This window comes from Apus apus, chromosome 2, assembly GCF_020740795.1.
Source record: "Apus apus isolate bApuApu2 chromosome 2, bApuApu2.pri.cur, whole genome shotgun sequence".
Lineage (NCBI taxonomy): Eukaryota > Metazoa > Chordata > Aves > Apodiformes > Apodidae > Apus > Apus apus.
Window position 1 is genome coordinate 60,350,789 of NC_067283.1, and position 26,436 is coordinate 60,377,224.

General features: G+C 36.7%; 1 protein-coding gene across 7 annotated transcripts in view; it reads right to left on the reverse strand.

Moving 5' to 3' along the window:
- Positions 1-26,436, reverse strand: part of ATP9B (ATPase phospholipid transporting 9B (putative)) — a 163,833-nt gene that overhangs the window by 100,749 nt on the left and 36,648 nt on the right. For all 7 annotated transcript variants that reach the window (XR_007888669.1, XR_007888668.1, XR_007888667.1 and 4 more), the window contains 2 exons: positions 21,094-21,152; positions 12,897-12,948 (listed from right to left, as the gene is read on the reverse strand). Coding sequence is in view for 4 of the 7 variants with exons in the window: in XM_051611125.1 (XP_051467085.1) it covers positions 12,897-12,948; positions 21,094-21,152 (111 nt within the window). In the remaining 3 variants the exon portion in view is untranslated. The remainder of the gene's footprint in view (positions 1-12,896; positions 12,949-21,093; positions 21,153-26,436) is intronic.

Here is a 26,436-nt window from a genome sequence, read left to right on the forward strand (position 1 = left end):
AACAAAGTGAATGACACATTATAAAATACTTCCATGTTTCTGTCCTTAATTTTTTCTGCTCTTGCTTTCAGCAATCACTTACAGCATATCTTGTCTTCAACTACACCAATTTATCAGCATTTTAAAGTGAATTTTTTTTAAAAATTCCACTTTTAGATTTCACAAGAACATTCAAATCCCTTTGACAGAGCCTTGTGAACCCTCACATGATATTTACTACAAGCATCAGTATACACAGTGAAAAATAGTACATAGTAAGCCAATCAACAACACAGACATTCTGAACACCGTATTTAACTTTCTCGTGGAGAACATCAAAGTTCAGGTTTCTGTTTGCAAATTTTTTAAAGGTACTTTTTTGTCTGCATAAATGCAGGGTTGAATTCCACACTGCATTAGAGATATATCATTGAAAATCAATTATAGTGTGCATGTGCACTTAAATAAGTAAAAAAAAAAATTGTAAAAGTTAATTTCTGTAATATGAAACTGGTAAGAACTCATGTCAGTTCTTTTTTAACAGAAATACTGCTATAGCACTAATACATGTATGGGTCCTTCTCAGTCAAATCTAAATAAAATTATATCTGCCCTCTCTCAAATGCTGTATCCAATTAATTTTTTACACATGAGAACAACAGCTACAACTAATGCCTTTCAAGCCTCAGCAAAACTGAATTATTAAATCTGTCTGCCTATATCCTATTACAGCCTACTTATGAATACTTGATTTTATTTTGTATAATTGACAACAGTTGTCAGGAAAGGATGGTTTTAACAGCAATCAAATTAAGATCAACTGGTGTAAGTGTCACAGTGAAGAACCTGTGTCAAGCGTTGATGAATTAATTGATAGGTCACTGAGAAACAGCGCACATGAACTGTGGTGTCATAAACAGCTGTATATTGTCTGGTAATATTACCAGCCTTCCTGCTTTAAGTCAAAAGCTTTGAAACAGATGGGCTACTAGAATATACCCAACAAAAAAAATGGATCTGACTTCACACACCTAACACCAGATCATTTACGAACAACTTAATTTTTAAATCATTTATATTAAGTGACTATGTGCATGAAAATTTTAAACTGTTGACAAGATGAATAGCAGCACCAAGATGACATATTGGAGTAGAGAGTTTCATTTATCACTATAACAAGAAGCTTTCAATTATGATAGCTTCTAAGGAGGAAAAAACACATGAAACACCTGAAACATCCCAACATTGAAACTACAATGCCATTCACATAGGATGCAATCCAAAAATGTAGTGGCATTTCTACAAGACTGATTAAATTAGTTTTGAAGCATTAATTTCTCTTAAGACCATGAGAGAACTGTGTGAACTTGAGATATTTGATCTGAATTAAGAAACTGATGAAGCAGTTGATTAATTGGAATTTAAGCCATCAGTCACTGGATCCATCAACAGATTCATTTACATTCTAAACAATCAGCTGATGGTCTTACAGGATACCCATGTATTAATACATAATCAATATGATACCCCCAAACTCATCACAGTTCCTTATTGACAAGGACACACGTGCTTTTAATCCAAGCTTGATCACACCGCATCTTTTTTGAATTGCTATATTGATTCAATATGCTCTAGGAATTTTCATTTCTATTTTTATTAAAAACATTATGGAATTATCTTATATAGCAAACTGTGTTCCAAATAAAAAAGCAAGCATCTACATTCCTATTCATATTCTCAAGTTTCACCTTAGTGATTTATATTATTTTGAGATATACAGAAGCACAGTCAAGCATTAATTTATCTTTTCCATTTCATGGGATTTGATGCAACACTTTGCTCCATTATTCTTCTGATGAATACTAATAATCTCTCCTCGGAGAAACTCAGTCACAGAGGAAAAAAAGAATGTGAATTATTTACATCTTCAGTTAAAGGCTAAGTCAAAAACTCTGCCATAGAGAAGGCTTAGAACACTGAAAAAGTTCTTGCTTTTCGATTAAAAAAAACAGTGAAGGAGAATGGAATGCCTCTTTATAATGGTATGAAAATCAGTGCTGCATTGAGCAGATGTCAGCTTTACAATTCAATTGTACACAATCACCGCAGTATTTTTCACTGACACTGATCCCTGTTTGTGCACTTGCTTAGACTGTTATTCTAGTAGTTTTTACCATTTTCCATCATTTACAAGCAGTCCTGTCTAACTGGGGAGGTCCCAGTAGACTGGAGGGTAGCAATTGTGGGACCCATCCACAAGAAAGGCCTAAAGGAGGATCCAGGGAACTACAGACCTGTCAGTCTGACCTCAGTGCCAGGGAAGGTCATGGAGCAGATCATCTTGAGTGCCTTTACGCACCACATACAGAACAACCAGGTGACTGGGCCCAGTCAGCATGGGTTTATGAAAGGAAGGTCCTGGTTGATGAATCTGATCTCTTTCTATGACAAGATGACCCACCTGGTCAATGAGGGAAAGGCTGTGGTTGTTGCCTACCTGGACTTCCATAAAGCCTTTGACATGGTCTCCCACTGCATTCTGATGAAAAAACTGGCTGCTCATGGCTTGGACGGTCACACGCTCTGCTGGGTAAAACACTGGTTGGATGGCAGGGCTCAGACAGTGGTGGTGAATGGAGTGAAATCCAGCTGGTGGCTGGTCACAAGTGGGGTTCCTCAGGGCTCAGTATCGAGACCGCTTCTTAATATCTTTATCAGTGATCTTGATGAGGAGATAGAATGCACCCTCAGTAAGTTTGCAGACAACACCAAGTTGGGAGGGAGTGTTGATCTGCCCGAGGATAGGGAGGCTCTACAGAGAGACTTGGGCAGACTAGATTGACGGGCAAAGGTCAACTGTATGAAGTTCAACAAGGCCAAGTGACGTGTCCTGTGCTTGGGTCACAACAACCCCATAAAACAAAACAGGTGTGGGGAAGAGTGGTGGGAAAGCTGTCCAGCAGAAAGGGACCTGGGGGCTCTGATTGCTAGGCAGCTGAATATGAGCCAGCAGTGTGTCCAGGTGGCCAAGAAAGCCAGTGGCCTCTTGGCCTGTATTAGAAATAGTGTGGCAAGCAGGACAAGGGAGGTGGTTGTTCCTCTGGACTCAGAATTGGTGAGGCCATACTTCAAATGCTGTGTCCAGTTTTGGGCAGCTCAATACAAGAATGACATTAAGGACAACAAAGCTGGTGAACGGCCTTGAAAACAAAGCTTGTGAGGAGTGTCTGAGGGAACGGGGGCTATTTAGTCTGAAGAAAAGGAGGCTGAGGGGAGACTTCTTTGCCGTTAACAATTACCTGAAAGGACATTGTAAAGAGGTATGTGCTGGTCTCTTCTCACAAGTAACTGGTGACAGAACAAGAGAAAATGGCCTCAAGCTGTTCCAGGAGAGGTTTAGACTAGACATTAGGAAGAACTTTTTCATTGAAACGGTTGTTAGACTATGTCAGAATATGCTGTCCAGGGTGGTGGTAGAATCACCATCCCTGGATGTGTTTAAGGGTTGTCTAAATGTGGCGCTTGGGGGATACAGCTTAGTGCTGGACTTTGTAAAGTAGGGTTAATGGTTGGAGTCGATGATCTTGAAGGTCTTTTCCAACCTAAGTGATTCTGTGATTTAGAACTAAAATAATCAATGGCTTTCTGTCCCATGAATGATCCAAACACACTGCCCGATTAAAATACAAGAATCTTGAAAATACTTTCAGTCTTGCTCATTCATTTATAAACCGATTTTGCTAACAACTTCAACATATTAGTCATATTTACTACACATGTTAGTATTAGAAGCATGTTGCTCACCAAGCAGTAGATGCTACATCTTCCTTCAAATGAAACAAGGATGAAAATATTTTCCAGAAGAAGTAATTGTAATACAGCAGGAGAAAAACACTACCTAGGATAACCTACTAAAGCAAGCTAATTTAAATGAGATTACAGACCACTTTGATAAAAAATATGCTGCACATCTGGATAATGGGGATGAAACAATCTTTTGCAACCAGAGAGGTTACAGTCTTTTAACATTAAAGTGGCTCCACTGCAAATCATTTTAAGACCTGACTAAAACAAGGAAATTCTCTAAAATGATACTACTAAATGCTATTCCATAAACAGCATCCAATTTAATATCATTATTCTGGTCTAAGTACTGAGTTCAGCTTACACGTTCCATTTTTCTGTCCTTAACACAGCGCTAATTTGGCTTTCAAAGGAAAACATTCTGGTTTACAATTGGAAACTTGCTTCTTATTTAAAATGTGCTATGAGAATATCTCTAGGTGCAAGTACCACATTTTTGCTTAAAGATTCTACAGGATTCTTCTTACAATGTCCAGTGAGATATGCAGTAGTTATATTATACAGAACAACCATAGAACTGCTGCCTATCATATCAGAAATGGAATCAGGACTTTGAAACTAGTTTTCCTTCTTTTTTGGCTTAAATTTGAGTAGAAAAATCAAAATAAATTCAATTGGTATTCTGATCCTAATGCAAAGCACATTTTAACACCAATGCCACAAGTAAAGGTGCAGAATATTTTAAGAATATTGGCTAATCGGCTCCATGATTGGAGAGCTCTGACAGCACAACAGTAGTCACTCTCCCCATCAGCCTCCTTAATGCACTTACATATTTCTAAAGACCAGTCACACAAAAATACATATGCACATACACCTCAAAGGAGAGTGCCTGTAGCTGACTTAAGGAGCATTTTCTCTTTGGATGAAAGCAGAACTCACAACTAGAGGAGGCTGAGAAAAGCTTACGGTCTAATATACCAGAATCCACTGAAAGCACATTAAGTCTCAAAGATTTCAGCTTCAGCAATAGTAATACCAGCCTTGGTATGTATCTTAAATAGAGAAAATTACAAGTCAAAGGAGTTGACAAAGTCATCAGATTACAACAGGCATGTAAAAAACAAGAGGATCAATCTTTTGTTTAAAAATTTAGAAGGGAAAAGCATATTCTTCTTTGCCAAGCAGGAGCATACAAAGAAGCAACATACCCAGCTGCAAAAATTTAATAATCAGAACTTCATAGGCTTTGCAGAAATTCCTTTTTCATTATAAAGATGAGGACCACCAAGAGTCATTTTCCAGTTGTTTCAAATAATTTTCGAGTTAATGTTAACAGCTTAGCTAGTAAAGCCTTCAGGTAAGGAAAAAAACAAACCCTAAATTAAACACTAACAAAAAAAAAAAAGGTGATAGTATATTTTTAAAAAATCAATGCATTGTATCAATCTTATAAAAAAATACTTTACAGGACACACATTATAAACTGTTTCTATGCAAGAAAATCTTGAATCTTGAATGCAAGAGTAATTTCTTTGTCTTTTACTTTTAAAAACCTTTGTCAATATATACAGTCTATCAGTTATAAATATACAGACAGTTTGGTTGCCTGACTTGCCCTGTCACTTTAATAATTCTCACCTTCAGCTTTTCTAAGCCGTTACCCAAAATTGTGGGAATTGTTTGGAATTTTATGATATTCGGACTGCTACTTCAGCCATGCCCCCAGATGCCCTGAAATACTAGGGAAATGAATTATCACTGGAGATCGGGAACAGGCAAACTTATTTCTAATGCAATACACAGTCTCCTTACAGATCTAACTTTTCAACTTCCGACAGTATTTTATTTTTTTAATATTAAAAAATAAATAGTAAAATATTCCTTTGTTACTACTTATTTTGCTGCAAATCTAATGAAACACATGCATTGTGCCAGTCACCCACATATGCACAGAAAATAATTAGGAAATGAAATATGTTATCACATCTTGTAATAACATTTTACATCAATAACTGAGAGAGAGAGAGTAATAGTATTAGGAGCTTAATGCCTGCAAAGACCTCCTCCTTCCACCACATAACACTCATACTATGTGACTATATTTTAAATAAGTAGCTGATCACATAGAATCAATATTACTTCGTGGCTAAAGCAGATAACAAAAGATTTCAAGCCCAAGTTAAATCAAATGTTAGAAGTGGAATAAGAACTGAAGTATAGAAACAGATTAAAGTAGTTTGGACAGATTGTTGGCAGCTACTCATGCCCTAAAGATAAACTTTTATCTGGCTGTATGTGCAAAAGTTAACTCTAGTCATTCATCATTCTCTATAACAACAGATTTTCAAAGCACTTTAGTTCTCAGAAAGGCAGATTTTATAATGCTTGTTTTCTAAACATAATAGAAAATTCTGGAATGTGTGACAAATGCAACCCCTTCAGCTTTATTATTCTGTGGTAGTTGGTTTTATAAAGAGATAAAAAGTGACATCGGTTACACAACTGAACTCCAAACTGACATTTTTTCCTCTGGTTTGATTTTCAAATATCTAAAGTTCCAGAATGGGCTGAGACCCAGACAATTAAGCTGTTTGTAGAACACTTATTCCTAACTGCCCAGAATGAATAGATACTACTTGCAACACCCTTATTATATTTTTACTTGCAGTGAGCTTGGGTTTTCATATTAAGACACAAATGTTCTACTACTTGCATTTGTAGACCTACAAAACCAGACCTTTTAAACAAATAAAATATTTGCCAGCACAATGCTCTCTTTCAGTGGAGAAATGCTTAAGAGGGCATAATTTTCAAAATAACTTTGACTAACAGACTTTGTTGGAGAAGGCAGACTTTGGAGTAAGTCTTACTAGTTTACAACCTCTGTGAACGAGCCTGTACTTGCATTTTATATTTTATGCCAATAGAAAGGTTACAATTTTTTTAAAAATGGCAGCTGTATTACTACAGAAATGAACATCTACATGAACTGATACAAAGCCTCAAAAGAAAATCAAGTTCCCTGTATTATTCCCACACTTTATTCCATTACTGTTGATGACAAGAATCCTGACAACTCCTAACTATAAATTTTGAAAGTGAGATTGCTCTTTTTGTTACAACTCCAAAAAACACAAATGCATTTGTGACTAGTAATATATGTTTGAGTAAATATACCATTTTTAAGGAGTTTCACAAGTGAAATTCAGAAAATTGACCTATAGAATGGGGGATGTACAAAGAGACCCCAACAGGCTGAGGAAATGAGCAGACAAGAGCCTCAAAGTTCAACCAAAAATGGTGCAAAGTCCTGCTCCTGGCAAGGAACATGCGCCAGGATATGTTGTGGGGCCACCCAGCTGGAAACAGCTTAGCAGAAAAAGACCTGGGGATTCTGGTAGTCATCAGGTTCAACATGAGCCAGCAACATGCCCTTGCAGCAGAGGAGGCTACTGGTATCCTGGGCTACATTAGGTCAAGTACTGCCAACAGGCTAAGGATGCTGATCCTTCCCCTCTGCTAAGCACTGGTGAGGCCACACCTGGAGTAATGTGTCCAGTTCTTGGCTCCCCAGTACAAGAGTTATACTGGCATACTGGAGAAGCTCCAATAGAGGGCCACAAAGATGATGTAGTATCTTGCATATGTGGAAAGACTGAGATGTGGGATTGCTCAGCCTGGAGAAGACAAGGCTTAGGGAAAATCCTATTAATGTCTACAAACACCTGGAGGGAGGGTGCAAAGACTCAGCAAAGCCTTTTCAACAGTGTCCAGTGACAAGAATAGAGTCAACAGGCACAAAATGGAAAACAAAAGTTCCATCTGGACATCAGGAAACAAGAATTAGTATTTTTTTAACTCAGAGGATAACTAAGCACCGGTACAGCTTGCCAAGAAAGGATGTGGGATTTCCCTCCTCTGAGATATTCAAAAACTGTCTGGACACAAACCTCAGCAACCAGCTCTAGGTGGCCTTGCCTGAGCAGGGGTGTTGAATTAGCCAAAGATCCCTTCCAACCTCAACCATTCTGTGATTCTGATACACCACCTGAAGTACTCACATAGCTAAGACCAAAAGCATGTAATGCAGGCCTGAAAATACCAGATGCAACTATTGTGCAACTGACATTACCTTGCAATGAATTAAAGGTTCTTCGCAATCAAAGGATTGTGAACATTTTTAAATTATTTCCCATTTCCCTATTCCTTTCCATTGCGCACCTGTAACGTTAGATGAAATTACTATATACTGGATTTAAAGACATCAAATAACAAAATTGCTTCACAGTGATGATTTTTGCAAGACAGCATGCTTGACATCAGTGGGACTATCAACGAGTGGGAGTTGCTCTCTCTAGAGTATCACCTCTAACAATAAATAACAAAAAACAAACTTGCCATTTTGGTAGCTGCTGAGAAACGTACAGCAGCTGATGTATCAAAATACATGCGTGGACCTTATTTTACTAGCCTTCTACCTTTACAGTTTTTACAAACATTTACAAGTTTGCTAGAAGACTAGTACCTCAATGCACTACTCTGTCCCTTGGGAAAACTACTCTTTTTTCCAGAAGGAGCAGCTGTTACTGTGTCTGGCAAAAATTCTAACTTTGTGCAAAAGACAGATGTACATGATTCAAATACCACAGCCAGGAAAATTGAAGTAGACCAGTAAAAGCAATTCCACTTTACCCTCTGCAAGTTCAGTTTCTACCAGAAAAGGCTGAAGAGAAAATCCAGCTCTACTCTTCTTGGCCTCACAAGGCATTATCTATGACAAGAGAGACCTCAAGAAGAAAAAGAAGAGTTTAACTAAAATCAATCCTATCCACCAAAAAAGCTACTAACAAAAAACAGTACCATAACAGTGTTGCAATTAGTCTGTCATAGGCCTAAATAGTTAGCAGAATGCAAACAATTCTTCATAGTCCATCCATCTATGGAGCATGTCACAAGCCCAAAAGGTAGTTATCCCTCGGCTCTTCCAGCTCCAGAGGCTTGAGCAAATAGCCTGTTTAGCCCCATTTCTATATACAATACCATTCTGCTATGCCATCTTTCTCCTGGTTACTGGAGGTGGGTAAATGAAAAGTTAGAAGAAAAAAAAAATTAAGCTTCATTCATGATTTTTGACAATGTAGCTACTGTATCAAATCTGTCCAGCTTTTGATTGATGACTGAGATGGCATATAGACAAATAAAACAGAGAATGTGCCAGGCAATTTAAAAAAGAGCCTGAAAACCAAGTTAAAGGGTTCTTAGGATCTAGCTTAATTTTAGTAAGGCAGCTTTCCGTTGGTGTAACACAGATCTTGCCTACATTTGCATTAACAGCTTTCCACTAAGGTAGTCTGTTGTTTTTGCCATGATGCCTGCTCATATACCAAATGAAAATAACCTTTAAACCATCTTTTGCAGCTGGCTTGGCACAAATATATCCTTTAATCTGGTGGAAAGCTGATAAACAGGACAAATCTTCCAAATTGCTTATCATCTCTGCCATATCTAATGAACAAAAGCAAGATTCAGCTTTAACCTTCCCTCCCTTTTAAAATACATAAAACCCCAAGATATTATTCCAGAGGTTTTCCCCTCTTTTTAAAATGCAATATTTATTTTGAAACCAAATTAAGATCTTGTAGAAACCTCTGTTATACAGGGAGACTGACAGCAGCACAGAATTCACATCTGAGGAGTGATTTCCACCTGTGCCAACCCCCCAGGAATAACCCTAACTCTAAGCCCTAACAGCCATCTAGCTGCCTCCATTCGTGAAAAAGAGCAGTACCAATGTTATGGACTGTCAAACACGAATATAAAACAAAGACCCATCTTCCTTAGTCTTTAGACTAACTTTTCTAGAAGCTTGTTTAAAAAAATAGGAAACTTAGAAATTAGATACATGTACACAATCAGAATCAAGTAATATCAGATATTACAAAGATACCAGTCTAGCTAAAAGACAACGTATGTGCTAAAGCAAAAAAAATTTAAAAGGGGAAGTAAAACTAAGCCTGATTCCCCACAATTCAGCTTCTGCTACATAGAATTAAAAGTATCCTAAAAAACTCAACATTCCTAAAAGTGCATTTGGGGGGTGGTTGAGAAGGAAAACAAGCACACGCCACTGTCTGAGTTCTTCCATGATACTACAGTTGCATGAAAAGAAGCCAGAATAGTTTTAGGCTGAACTTTGTAAGCTACTCATTTATAACTGCCTCTTTTTTGACTGAAGATCAAGGATATAGCAGTGCTGCAGACTATATTAACATGTAGTGTAAATACTGAAGCACTTTGCCCCACAAGAAGCTTGCATTGTGAGCTGGATTTCAAGGTTAGTTCAAACTCTTTGCTTCACTCTTTACAGATTTATAGTTAAAAGTTATAGTTAAACTGTTTTATTGCACAGAAGATAAAATAAAATTACATATAGAACATAAAACCATGCAAAAACTAATGTGCTTTACAAAGTACTTAAAGTGTCAACAATAAATTAAACCATAAATCAGTCAAAACTGCAACATGCAGGAAGAAACAATTACAGATGTAAGTGTTCACTCTTTAGTCAAAAAACAATTACAGCCATATGCTTGAAGTTTAGGGGATTATTTTTGTTGCAGGTTTTGCAAGGTTTTTTATTTTTTTAAATAAGTGCAACACCAATTTAACTAGTTACTCTGTTCCATGCTTATATAAAAATAACATTCCATGTGTAGCAGAAGCATATGTAAAATAATTTACATCAGAATTCTGGGAAGATTTCATTCAATTTGCTCTTTATTCACTATAAATCTTAAAGAACATTTACATAGTAGGTGCACAACTAAAAATGCTCGTGAGCACTCTGAAAATCAATTAGGGAAAGTCTATTGTTACAACATTATAAACTTTTAAAATAAGTAGATTTTATAGACAGCAAACTAATGGAGCTTCTTACTGGAAAATTTTAATATGACTTTCTAAGAAATCTGACTGAAGGAGACTTCAACACTGAAGTAGACTTGATGAATTTGACTTTCAAAAATGTTTTTCTTCACACATTTCTGACATAGGGATTCACTCTGTTTCCCTCCTCCCATCTATGTCTGACAAAGAGATAGTTTAACATATTAAAGGTGGTCCTTCAAGATTAACTATTCATATATATTCCAATAAGACATAGAGGTATCTGTGCAGATGCATTTCTGGCCTGTATTGTTTATTGACAACCACACCTGTGCCTCATGGTTCAACTGCTACCACTACAGGGAAGGAAGCCTACACAATGTCTTAGAACCTCACCTACAGAATCCAGGAACTCAAGAATTAATAGGGATGAAAACATGTTATAGTGCAGATACACAAAATACATAATTTAAGAACTTGCTTTGCTGCAAGCTAGGCAACTGTCTCATCCTGTTAATTTATTTGAGTAGTGATAATGCATCTGATGTAAGGTGCTGCAAGGATCTTAAGGACAGCCAGCTAGCTCCTACCAGGTGAAAAGTTCCTGATGCTCCTGCAAGAGCAAACTGCAAAGTTTTATACTGAGTACCCTACCCATTTCTACTGTGCACACATGACTGAAAGAAATTACAACTGGTACATACCTCTGCCAGAGTGGATGACAATTGCTCCCAAATGCCTAGATATCTAACATCTAATCCAACATAGCTAGTGAAGTCTAGAAAAATTTTGGATTAATATATACTGACCTTCTACCACATACATGTTGCATGCAAGTGGCCTAGTTAAAAGTGCACCAAGTTCTACGTGGGCACAAGTTCTCCTACTTTCTGCTTTTCTAGGAGCTGTGATTTCAGCTAAAAATAGTTTTAGGATGAGTAGGGAAAGATGACATTGTGAGTAGCCCAATAAGAAACTTTATCAATCCCTTTATAATCATGCTGGATCCAAGAGATGTGAGTCATCAGAAGCATTATACATTTTGATAAAATGCAGTACTGTGGAAGAGAATAAAAAGAAAAGCTCATGTATCTTGACCCAGAGGATGGCTAACCAAGATGGAGATTATATACAGATTATTAGGAAGCTCTGTCACTCCAGACCAGTTATAGATTATCTAATGCACTGCATCATCAGCACTTGAAAGTCATTAACAAGACATTGTGAATACACAGTAATTTCTTCTTCTTTTAGTAAATATATAACTGTTCTATAGGCTATCAAATACATCTTCTCTTGCAAATTATCTCTGCAAATTTTGCCTTTTATCTGAAATATATTATAGAACTCCAGTGCCACAATGAAATACCAAGTGCCACTAACACAGGATTTACCAGTATCACAAGTACTAGCTTTGTGAAATTTAGTGCTGACAAATATCACAGTTCATAGGATCCAAAGAGAAATGGTAATATAAAGGAGGGAAACTACTTTGAGTTGGGGGGGAAGGAGGGGGGAGGGCATCCAATAGTAATTTCTAAACTGTAATCCAAACAGCTATAATTTATAGGCTTCCTACAAAGGAGTTGTTTGGTTTTTTCCTCAAAGATTAAGAAAATGTGAAGAGAAATAGAGCTAATAAGAAATACTTTTCTCTCTTTCAAGAAAATTGTTGGGATCTTTTTTTTTTGGCTGACCAGAAAGGCAGCATTATTAAGTATATAAAAAAAAAAAAATCACATATTTTCAGGGTTTTAAATCCTTGCCGTAGTTTCTAAAAAAATTTTATCAACATATTAGTAGGTTCAGATTTCAGTTCTTCTCAATTCAATAACTGAAATACTATCAGATGACATGTAAATGTGAGTTGCAAGATAATGATAACTTGTAAATAACTTAAAATACTGTCAAGTCATATTAAATAAGTATAGTCTTTTAAGTACAGTCTTAATATTTGCTTTAACTAAATATTTTGTTATAATAATTCATAAAACCCATCTATTTAGAGGAACATGTCTACAAAGGTCTCATGTCCACATAAGATTTTTCCTGTTTTGTAGTCCAAGCGTCCTGTATTTCTCAAATACGGACCCTCTCCTGCTAATCTGATCAAGGTAGATCTCCTACCATCCATCTATACAATCACTTCAGATTGGCCATGATGGACAATCTAAAATTCTACCATCACCACAGATGTGTATGTAACCCAAATGATCAAAACATACCAGTCTTTTCCGATGTTCTGAGAAACACCATGTCAGATGGGATTCGTTGATTCTGAGAGGGGGGGAAAAAAAAAGGTACATTTTTTGTAAGTAGGAAAGAAAAGTGAATTCCAGTCAAATATCCAGTAAGATCTATCACCAAAAGGTCACAGTGGGATTGAAACTCAATTAAAATAGGATTTCTCATAGTACTTTACATTCAGCATTAGCAATTCAGAAATCAATATTTTCAAAAAATTATACAATAAGCAAACAGCTAGTCCTTTCAGATGCTCTTAATAAGTCAATCAAATACCTGAAGAACTACAACAGATATATGTTTTCTTGACTGAAACAGTAGTTCAAGAATATAAATATTGAATTGAAATATTTTAAAAAAATAATTTCACTAAACAAAAAAATTACATTCAGCATATATAATAGAAAAAAAAAAGTGACATTTAAAGCATCTGTCTTAGCACTCAAGTAGCAAATGTTATGTATACCAAGTATTCTCTCTCCCAACACACACAAACATACACAGGGGAAACAGCAAGTCAGGGAATAGCATTTCCCAACTTTACATATCTATAAGCCCATCCTTAGAAAGACAAAAATTAATAGAATTTCTTCCTCGGTATCTAAAGCACAGAGCCATATGCAGTGTCAGATGAATCTGCACACCTGTTCAGCCATTTGCCTTTCAAGCACAGATCTGTATCAAATATCATTTTCAATTTTTGTTGACCACAGAAAGGCCAATCTAAGCTTTTACAGTTTTTATCTGCTACATGACTACCCAAATCCTTAGCTCTCCTACCACATATTCACCACATCAGTTACACATTGACAACAAGAATGTAAAACTAGGGAAGTAAAAATAACAAACACATCAAAATCTGAAAAAGATACAGGACTGGAAAGGAAAAAAAGTGACTGACTAAGCTGAGAGTGATCAGAGTCAACAGTAAACAGAACAATGAAAAAAATACACCATACTGAAATGCCGTTTCTTTCATCACAACTTAAGGCCAGTATGCCACATGCATTTAGCTTGATACTGAAGCTATACACAAAGATGCACTTTTCTTCTATTTACAGACTATCTTTAACTAATTAAGAAATCTCAGTGGATTATTAGCAATGCCTTCACTAGTTTTACACTAAAACATGTTTCTTAATCATTTCAGAGTACTTGCTAAGAGAACATAATGCACAAGTATTTTTCACATAGACAGCAGTTCCATTTTGAGAAGAAATTTCAGGTTTTCCTGTTATACTTTGTTGATATTCCTTTGAAAGTCACTGCATATCTAGGGCTCAACTAAGAGCTCAACTGTTTGTTTGAATTGAAAAGAAAACAATGTAGCTGACAAAGCTCACTATATGGCATACACGAACCTCAGGAATTTCAACCTTAAAAATCTGACTGAATTAACTCAACAAAAAAGCTAAGCAGCATGGTCAGTGTAGGAGCATTTCGAAACTACACAAGTAGTCCCTATTTCATATTTCAGTTATAATTCAAACTGCAAAATAAATACAGCAATAATTAGTCAGTTTGGGCTGTTTCGTGCATAAACTACCAATTATAGAAATCTGGTTAGTTAGTTTATACAAACTAAACAGCATTGAAGATAGCATCAGGCTAAATTGAAAACTTCAAGACATTAAGCAATGAAACATCCCATGTACTGAACGCAGCATACAGAATCCCACTGTAAATTCTATGGGGTAATCATAGTCACAGTACTTTGATTTAGTGTTTGGAAGACAAAAATTCTATGGGTTAGTACAAACATGTAACTATCAAAGGAAAATGTAATGTGTACAAAATTATCTTCATATTAAATTCAAGTGCATTCAGCATGTAGCAGCTCTGAATGTCCTTATCATAACAGGTATCTAGGCAATAGCTCAGACCACAGCATCAGCAAACACATTCAAAAACATCCTAAAAGGATCAACACAAACAGAGCAGGGTACTTTTATAAATTTGAGTCAAGCCAGTCTTTCATCTCAATATTTAAGGACACAACACTGCTATGACCAGAGAGAAACTCAGCATTGTCAAATTCATTTGATTTAAAACCAGGGACATAGTTTCTCATTTTTAATTCTTCAGCTTTTATTTTTTTGCAGGTAGCACTTCCTATTCATCACTGCATGTCAAAAGAAAAATCTTAGAAATATGTAGACTCATAGCACCCTCCAATAAAACAGCTTAAAATACATCAGTCAAAATAATAAAGTGCTGCTTTGTATGACACTTAAGTGTGTGGGACCTTCAAAATACTACACCTACTTATCCATAAAAATCAGTTCAGAGAGTGAAAAAAAAAAACACATTGTCACACTCATAATAGAGAATAAATGTGTATTTACATCAGATAACAATCTGAAGAAGCTGATGCTTTTTCCCATATATAATGCTGTACTCTAACATTTGTTTCTAAGAAGCCACAAGCATATGGCATTATTATTTCTGATCACAAAACATCCTGGATACTGTAGGCAAAGTTTTCCATTACTCCAAGGAAATCTTCTTGAGATCAGCACGCACAACATTGCCACTTGAAATAGTGTGATCCGAAAAGATCTGTTAAGAGTGAACTGCCAGATTCTGTGTTATATGGGCTCAGCTTTTAAAATACAATTATGTAAACTCTCTAAATCTCTAGGAGGAAAGTATCTCTTGCCACTGTAGTAATACTCTCAAGGACACTGTTTCAGAAGTGGGACTGGAACAACCTGCAACCGTATTCTCTGTTGATGTAAAGTTGAGTATGGAAAGGCCATGATGGGCTACATAGATGGTACTATCCCAAGCAACCAAGATGCTTAGAGAACAAGCAAGTTTGGAAACACTAGAAAATAGATGCTTGCTCTATTTTACCTAAAAATCCTGCGCAGTTAGCAAAAAACCCCTCCTTATACCTTAAAATTATGCATTTCCATGCATGGATACTTTCTGATTTGGAGCAATTCCCATTTATTTGTAAAAGCACAACGAATCAAAATTCATGTGCTTATCTGTATGTCAACAGTATTCATCTCAAAGAGGCTGCTCACCTGCAACTGCAGCTAGTACACCATTTTTTGGAATTTCGCCTTATAAAAGAAAATAATTGAATATGTAGTGAAATTAATTATCCATTGTGAGCCCAAATTCAATCAGGAATATCTCATATTCAGATTTAGAAGAAACGGGAATAAAAACTTTAACCTTAGTATATATTACTATGTACCTATTAAAGGAAGGAAAAAAGAGGAAAGGGAAAATGCAACTTCAAAATTAAATAAATCTTTCCTTACATGACAATAACAATTAAACAGATATCCAGTCTTCATATAGATTAGCTATACATTTTTGCAGCTTCCCTGCCAGCTCTGACATAAATCCATTACACAAGTTTCAGGTTACTGGTTTCATGCCTCCAACTTTCAGTTACTTGTAAACAACCCAAAACACTTGACTAGCACCCAAAATTTTTGCAAAAGTAACAGTCAAATGATGTAATACTAAATTAATTAGAAGTTCTAATGATCAAAATGTGGTATCAGGTTTTTACATATCATTACTAACTTCCATGGAGACCATGTTTCACATTCAGTAAATTTAACATTAACCTGGTAGTTGCTATCCAAGATTCAAGTTTTTATGCCTGAAAAAACTGTACGGAATCACAGAATATTTCTAGTTGGAAAGGACCCAAAGGATCATGAACTTCAACTCCCTGCTTCTTGCAGGACCACCTAAAACTAAACCATTTGTTTAAGAGCATTATTCAGACACTCCGTGAACCCTGACAGGCTTGGTGCCGTAACCACTTCCCTGGGGAGCCTGCTCCAGTGACCAACTGTTCTCAGTGGAGAACCTTATCCCAATGTCCAAACTGAACTTTCTCTGACACAGCTTAATTCCATTTCCTCATGAGAAAGATCAGTACCTCACCCCTGCTGCCCCCTTGAGGAAGTTGTAGACTGCAGTCAAATTACTCGAGATCATTTTCATATTTTAATAGAAACAATGCATAGAGTCAGAGTCTTCAGAGCTGGAAGGAACCACTGAAGATCATCTAGTCCAACTCCTCTGCCAGAGCAGGATCCCCTAGAGTAGGTCACACAGGTATACAGCCAGGCTGGTTTTGAATGTCTCCAGAGGAGACTCCACAACCTCCCTGCACAGCCTATTCCAGTGCTCTGCCACCCTCACAGTAGTTTTTCCTTATGTTTTTGAACATCCACTTCAATTTTGCCTTTTTAGTGTGTCCTCTCTGCTTGACTTCATTTTACAGGAAAGAATATAAGCTTTTCCTCACTAACATATAGGAATGTATCCTCCAATGTAGGAAAGACTGTCTTTACTTTCTCCCTCAGAAAAACACAACAAAAAACACAGTAAAACCACAACAGCATTTAAAGATTGATGTCTTGTTTTTCATTAGGTTTTCAATATTTTGGAAACTGGCAGATAAGTACTGCAGGAGTACAAGATGCCAAAAAAATATTGTCCCTATTACTGCTGACACTGGAGAGCAAAGATCCCCCTGCAAAGTCATATCTAGTCACCATAAAAGAGTGACTACACAGAAACAGATGGCAAGTATGCTACAAAAATCTTTAACACTGCATTATGGAGAAAATTAAGTTATGTTGTACATTGTCACAAACAGCAGCAATATGTCAATCATGTTCACCCTCTCGCGTCATATTTATCAAAGTGGAACAAGTTAAAATGACAACACATAAAACTTCCAGCATTCAGAAGCCCATGAAGAAACTACGTAATCTCAATTACCATGGATATGAAGCTAGAAATGTTTATTGAAATACACTGAAATTTGAATATGTAAGTCATGAAAATGACTTGAATACATTGTTTTGCTTAAGTCGGGGAAGAATTAGAGCTTCAGAAAAGAAGGGCTTCCTTTTTTCTCAGTGTTTGTCTATGCTGCAGGCTTACAGATTCATTCCTAGAGACCTAACTATAGCAAGCAAGACAATGGACAACATAAAGTACTTCCCCAGCTTCTGAGTTCCCATGGCTAATGCGATGCCATCCAGGAATGGATGCCAGACTGGAAAACAAGAGCAGCCACAAACACAACTATACTTCCCAGCAACACAGGCCAAAATATTAACTTGAAAAATATAATTTCTAATAGTTTTCAAATTATGTTTTCATTTTTCTTATGTTATTATAATGAAATTATTTACATAAGTATCTCCAGCTTGCTAGTCAGTCTTCCAGTTCCCCTACAACTGCCCATAGCTATAGACTGTCCTTTCTTCTCCATTCATGTAATGAACCATCTAGTTTTGCCATGAAGGTATTCCTGCTTGCTTCTGACTTATAAATGGAAGAGGCACTTCCCAGTTCTTTTCTTGCATCTGCATGCTGTGCCAGACTGCACGCTAGCATTCAGTGCAATCCTTACAAACACTGGAATGATTTCACTTTCCACTTGAGATTAAGAAAAAACAATTGTGGCCCTTTGCAGCTCCAAGAAAAGCCCTCAAAGTTTAAGACAAAGCATTACTGTTCCGTATGTTTTAAAACACTTGTTTTGCTATTATTAAATGTTATTAAGTAAATATTATTAGCAGTGTTATTAAGGTTTATGCTCTCTTCACATCTCCAAAACTTATTCCAAACTATCAGTAAGCTACAGTGTTTAAATAATAATTGCTGAACTCATCAACTCATTCCTTCAAGTATCTTATTTAGAAAGCCTACATACACCTGTGCTCCCACTGGAAACTAAAAATCTATCTTAAGTCAAGGCGAACACCTAGGAAGCCATGCTTGTTTGAGGCAGGGTATCGTTTTTGAGATAACACATACAAATCTCTTAGTTTTTAAAAACAGGCAATATTTTCTTCTGTTCAGGCCTCTTCCTACCCTAGTATAAGTGCATTACAAAATTTTCAGTTGAAACAATAGCTACATTACTTGGAAACAAACTGTTTAAGCACATTTCAGTCACTTAGAGCTGCTTTGAATTTACTGAGGCCTGTTTTTAAAAAAGACAAACCCAAAAAACAATAAGAGGATATTGAAGGTTTAAATACACAAAATCCTTTCCCTGAAGTAGTTAGTATTTGTGAAGCAGTCACTAAGTAACATATGGATCTTCAGCTCAAATGAGTCATTATTTTCACTACAGAAATGCTGTTGATGCATCTTCCAGTCAAATACAATGTTAACTTGTTCCTTTGCCATTAGACTGAGCAATTGAACATTTCACTCCCGACTGGTTCTTTGGCTTAAGAGTCACACTCTGAAATGGAAAACTGCTTGCTCCAACAAAATACACTTCTCAATAGAACTGGAAAACATTTAATTTCATTAGTCTGAAGGGACCCCTGGCTAGGCCAAAAGGAAAGAAAAAAAGCTCTGCTGGGTCAGAAAGGAGCTTGAAGCTGAAATACAACATTCAAACAATTACATGCATCTTACTGAGATACCCGAGTAAAATCTTCATAAAAAAGAACTCTACTCATTATTTGCCTAAATCCTTAAGTATGACTTCTTCTCTTTAGAAACTTCAGGTACCTCAAGATATATTACCTGCAAGCTGCTGCAAATAATGCTGAAATACATTCTAATGACCTACCTCATACAAGACAGATTGATCCCCCAAGTAATTCCAGTAATCCAAATTCTAGCATAATTCAGACTGATGGATCTCGGCAAATTTCAGGGGAGACAGATTACCTATGTAGCCACTTCAGTTTTCCCTACACGCTGTAATAATTAATTCCAGATTTAGAGATTAAGACGACCCTAAAAAGTTTCCTAATAAAAACCAAAGCAAATATCTCAGTCTCCAGGATGATGTGGAATAGGTGCAAGCAAGCAGCTGCAAGCTGACTCCACCTGCACTCTCATATAGCAATGTATACGACAAAACAGATGTGAAGGCCAGACATATTAGTGCTAATCTTCCCTATGCTAATATATGCCGCTCAGGCCCAAAAAGATAGCAGATACACATAGCAGACAAAAGAAAGAAAAATAGTAATAAAAAAACAAACCAGAAATAGCACAAACTACATGAGAATTGGTATATTTTTAGCCGAGAGCAGCAAACCAAATGAAACGTGGGTGTATTGTTCTTTGTTTGGACCACAGAAAAAACAGAACAGAATGAAAGAAGTTTTCCACAACAAACAGAGGAGTGGCTTTTTATATGGAGATGAAAAAAGAAAATAATCTCCATCCCCTAACAATTATAAATTCTCCAAATTCTACAAGTAAAAGGAGAGGTGCTAACAAATAAGAAAGCACAAAACATATCAAGAAGGCATATCAGCTGAAGGATTTTCTTTTATCCGAAGTAATTTACTCCACTAAGTAGGAGTCAAACCATCAAGAAGTTTCGAAAAGTCTAATCACTGACTAGGTTCCACTAATGACTATTCTGCCAAGATGCAAGTTGCCATACATAACTTCAAACAAGGCAGCAGGTACAAGCTTTAACTTGAGATGCCTTCCTTCCAGCATCTCCATGGATTAGCTTGCTAATACAAAGTAAGATCGGAATCACTTGCTGACACCTAGAAATTAAGTGACCTTTCCAGAATGAACTTAAGTAAAAATTGTTTCCTCTGACAACAAAATTAAGTTGACTTTCACAATCACAGTGATTTGTTAGCACCCCAGAAAAACAACTGAAATAAGCAATATTGTATTCACTATCAGACTAACATAAAGGGGAAAAACGTTCACAGCTCTCACTCACCATTTGCAATCAAACTGGGAAAGCTACAGTTTTTTGTCCTTTTTAAAAATAATATAAAAGTTTATTTAATTAAATATAATTTTGTGTACATATTAAATTACATAAAATAATTACATTTTATGTGTAAACAAACTTATCCTTGAAGCCTTCAGAAAGAGAAAAACACATCAGAAGGTAGGTACCAGCAATCAGACAGCTTAGAACATCCAGCACTGCACAAGCCAGAGAATTTTATTCCCTTCATTAGATAAATTTAAACATATACCAATTCATAAAATAAAAATGCCTACATTCAATTTTGCTTATAATTAATAAAAAATAGACTTCCTTGAAGATTCTCAAATAACACTTGAACTAAAATATTAGCTAGTTAGTACTTCACAGATAAGTACCATTATATACTTTTCTTCAGAAGATAGTTAGCATGTTAATAATCTTTAGTCTCTAAAATATATTTAAAAAGTATCAACCTTTTCCACTATGATGAGGTCTCCAACTTGTATGTCTGAACTCTTAACTTGCACTTTACCTTAAAAAAAAGAAGAAATGTAATCAACTTAGGCAGACATTAATAAAGAGTCACAAGAATATAAATTCCAGAATACAAGTTATACTTAAAGATGTCATTGTTTGGCAAAAAACAGTACAATTCATACAAAATGGATCTCTGATGAACACATTAATGAATAGATTTCATCTGTTTGAATAAATTATTCACTGGTTAAAAAAGTCTAGTTTTGTAACCAGTTAGCTATTGTACAAGTATTAGAGGAAAAAAATGCATGGAAGATTCTCAAGTCTGATCTACAGCACCAATAACAGAGTTGTAAAATTGGAAAAATAAGTCTTTCACATCTCCTACTAGACAGCACTTCTGACAAGTCAAGAGTTGTTAGGCTTACAGTTATGGAGCATTCTCACACACAAATCGTTAGTCACAGCCCAGTTACCAACAGGTAGCTTTGCTTTGTCACTAAAGTTAATGGCGTAATTCGCACAGGCTGACACTTCTTGGCACTTACAGTGGAAAAAATCTAAGTACACTGAAGTCAAAGGAAATATCTGAAATTTTCTAAATAAAATATCAAAAGCAGAAATAGGTGATTTTTTTTTTTCATTCTCTAGAGCTGCCTATTCAGTAACTGCTGTGAACAACTAATTCAAAAATATACACAGCACACATACCAATTTAATTTCTGTATGTTCTGTGGGGTATTAATATTTGTAAGACAAGTTTTAACATTCTTATTTAATGGACTGGAGAACTGAGACAGAGAGGTCAAGCTACTGCCCAAAATGAGTTATTATTGATCTCATTAGAATTCAGGAATTCTAGTCTCAGGTCCTTGCTAGAATCCAGAAAAATTTGCTTCCTTGAATTAAAAACAACCAAAAAAATCAAGAACAAAAAACCTTGTAGACAAACAATTCATGACATATGGATATCCTCTTCCAAGATATAACAGGTGATAAATTCAGAACATGTTAACTCAAGATATGAACACATACGTATTTACACAGCCTGATGTGCCAAAACACACCCATGTAAAATATATTTTTACATCAGAAACACTATCATGATTCCAAGTAGTAGGTATCTGATCAGCAGCTATCAGATGACAAGCATGTAAAGTGCTAGGGTTCTAAACAAAAATCAGACTGAACAGAAGACCTAGAAAACCATGGGATGAGCAGCAATTAGTCTGGAGGTTAATCAAAACTATTATGCATAGTAAATATGTCAATATGCATTCTACCATCTCACAAAGTTATATTAAGACAAAAACAAAATTAGGTTCCAAATCCATGACACATACTCATCATGGCTCTCAATTATGAGAGATCAGCTAGTTAACCTCAAAAAATTCCTTATACTTACATATGCATTTAGTCAAAGCGATTAAGATTCACATTATGAGCAATTATTTTCAGTACTTGCTCTTTAAAACTGCATTTTACACAAAAGTAACAGTTGTTTTGCGTTTAATTCGGTACATAAGTTTATTGCTATAGCTAATTTCTAATATATTTTCTGTGACACTTCAAAAATGTGCAATGCCAGAGGAAAATTGGAACTTGTCTTTCGCCTGCCTGCAAAGTCACTTCAGAAAGCCACCAGTTCTGTTTTTCACTTGCCAAAAACAACTTCCCATCCCCAAATATAAAACTAATTATTTCTACAATCTGACTCTTAACGGTGCCATAACACATTTGTGAGGGTGAAGTGAGTAGAAGACAACGAAGGTAGAAAACGCTGAAGGAAGAAACATCAGCAGTTCTGCACAGGAGTTTTAAGACACCTATGGAAATCAGTGCCACTCTCAATTATTTTTATTTTGTTTAAATCTGAAGTAATTAATACTAAAGATCAACCACTTAAAGAACAGTCTGATACCAAATCAACGTATTTAGTCTGCTTAACTGCGTGAGCCTCTGAATTCTGACGTTGTGCCTAGAAGTGAATACTATATTCAATAAACTGATTATATTAATAACAGCCACAGAAATCCTAGTACAAGGTGTATTAAGTCTCAGATCTATACCACATATGCAGTCATGTATGACCAAAACTGTTCAGATGTCAAATACAACTACTAGCAATTTTATCAACTTAAACCATTGAATTTTCCACAGTAATGTTCTAACAGCATCTGAAGAAAAGATCAAGACACTACGCTTCAGAGGACAAGAGAAGGTAGAACGTTAATTTGCACCATGACTTAGGACAGACAAGAAGCAAAGACTCCTGGTGCCAAGTATATCAACAGGAACCCACACTGCACCTTAGCTTGCACTCAGCCTAGCAATCCTGGGAATTTTGCATTATGAATTCAAATTTCCTTATCAGACTGTTTTAGGCTGTTTTCTGGGAGGCTTGGTATAACACTACAGAATACCATCTTTATTACACACTAATGCTGTCTTGTTAGAGCACCCTGCATATCTCCACAATTAGGGCAGTAGCCTGTGATATGCAAGTGTATTAATTCTAAAACAAATCTGAATGGCAGAATATATTCCTCTAAAAACTAAATGGCAAAACGTGGAAGTAATTCGAAGTGTGGCTTAAAATTTTGAAAAGTCAACAAATTACACTTTACTTTAGACTAGCAAAAGGGAGAATCATCAGAAATCATTTCAGAAAACATTAAAATAATGAAATACTACATCTTAGAGGGAAAAAATGCAGTGAATAATATTCCGTGTCAAATTATTTTTGCAAACTATTTTTTCCTATAAAAGCATCTCTGTATCAAAACACTTCACCATCTGTGTAATTACCAATAAAAAGTCCAAAGCTGTTAGAAGTGGCTGCACATCCAGACTTTATAGTCCAACAAGGCGCAAGACTTATGCCTAAAGCAACATACAGATGTATGCAGAACTGGAACATTGAAATGCATCTGCAGTAATTCATTATAATCCCAAGATAAAGCCTTTTGAAATGGATTGCAATTATTTGGAAAATAATATGTTTTTCATGTGTGCTAGCAAGTATTTCACATTAAAAAATTAAGAAATTAAGTAAACAAGATGTGAGTATACACAACACCAGAAATTACTTTTTTTTTTTCCATAAGTGTCTCTACTCAGTGAGTGCAAGCCACGCCTGAAAGAACAGTAACTTCTGCAAGTAGCATTTTTAATGTTTAATTTGCTATTACATCTTATCCATGGTACCTTCAGTACTGTCTGAAGTACAGCTTCTGGATTTGGCAACAGATATTATCTCTAAACCATAAATATAAAACTCTTGAGTGAAAGGAGTCAAGCATGGACCATATGAAAGTTTTACCTGGCATCTGTTATCCTGAGTTTTCAGCATAGTTAGTGTATACTTCATATAGTGGGGAGCTGGAAAAGGGGGAGGGGGCAATGAGGGAAAGCTTAAAGCTACAGTTGAGTTTAAGGTGAAAATGCTGATCTTTCAGTGCAAGTGCTGTCTTTAGGTCCTTCTTTTCAATTCCATCCTACATAATAAAATTTAATCACCAATAAAAAGCACGAGATAGAAGCTTTCTAGCTCCTCTCCTCTGTGTACTACCTCCTCTTGGGTGAAACTGAAAGCTTCATTCTTTCTTATCCTGCCTCCTGGATCCTTAAAAAACTGGAAGAAAATTATACCCTTGACATTTCCTCTCCTCCAGCCTCTTTTCAAAATTCTCTCTGACATTAAAATTTCAAGTTCTGTTTCTGCTGTTGTTTACTGCTTCCCTAATCAGCTGATACATTTATTTAAAAACTTATATGTTCCAAATGGTTTAAATAGCAGTAGGTTTTAATTATTGCAAGCAATAAAGACCTAATTTCACAGAATCATAGAATAACAGGTTGGAAGGAACCTCAAGGATCATCTCGTCCAACCTTTCTAGGTACTACCATAGCTTATAGGAGATAGCTCAGCACCCAGTCAAGCTGAGACTTAAAACTGATGTGGGAGAATCTACTAGTTCCCTCGGGAGACGATTCCAATGTTTGACTGTCCTCATGGCTGAAAAATTTAGCTCGTGTCCAACCAGAATATCCCCAGCAGCAACTTGTGCCCATTACCCCTTGTCTTTTCCATGTGACTCCTTGTAAATAGGGAGTCTCCATCTTCTTGGAAGCCACTCTTTAAGTACTGGAACATTGTAATAGGGTCTCCTCAAAGTCTTCTCTTCTTAAGACTGAACAAACAGTTCTCTCAGCCTCTCCTCTTGACAGGTTCTGTAGTCCTCTGATCATCCTTGTGGCCCTTCTCTGGACCCTCTCCAGCCTGTCCACATCCTTTTTGTAGAGCAGGGACCAAAACGGAACACAATACTCCAGGTGTTGTCTGAGAAGCTCCAAGTAGAGCGGGATGATGACTTCTTGATCTCTGATGGTGATGCCCTTGTTGATGCAGCCCAGCATCCTACTGGCTTTCTTTGCTCCTGTAGCACACTGTTCACTCATGTTGAGCCTGTTATCCACCAAGACCCCTAGGTCCCTTTCCACAGGGCTGCTCTCCAGTCAGCTGGATCCCAGTCTGGACTGCATTCCTGGGTTATGTGTTCCAAGGTGCAAGACCGTACACTTCTCCCCACTGAACTTCATAAGGTTTTTGTTAGCCCACTCCTCCAGTCTGTCTAGGTCATCCTGGAGAGTGGCTCTCCCTTCTGGAGTCTCACCTTTTCCACTCATCTCAGCAAACTTCATGAGGGTGCTCTTGATCCCAACATTCAGGTCACTAATGAAGATGTTAAACAGCATTGGGTCCAATATCAATCCCTGGGAGACGCCACATGTGACTGGTTGCCAGTTTGAGGAGAAACTATTAGTAAATAGTAAATACCACCCTCTGGGTATGGTCTGTCACCCAGCTCCCCACTCACTGCACAGACCACTTGTCAAGGCTGTAATGAGTCAGTTTCTCCAGGAGCAGACTGTGGGGGGCCGTATCTAAAGTCTTGGAGAATGTCCGCTGCTCGCCCTGCACCCAACCAAGCAGGTCACTTTGTCACAGAAAGCAATCAGGTTTGTCAAGCACAATTTGGCCCTGGTAAATCTATGTTGGCTTTTCCCAATCATGTGCTTCAACTTACTGTTGACAGTCCTCAGGAGGATTTGCTCCATGACTTTCCCAGGGACTTAAGTAAGGCTAATGGGACTGTAACTACCTGGGTCCTCCTTTGGACCCTTCCTATAGATGGGGTGACATTAGCCTTCCTCCAGTCTTCAGGGAGATCTCCCAATCTCCACAACTTCTCAAAGATTACAGAGAGCAGCTTTGCAACAACATCAGCAGCTCTCTCAGCACAAGGAGCTCCAGAACAAGGCAAAGGAGTTCCTTC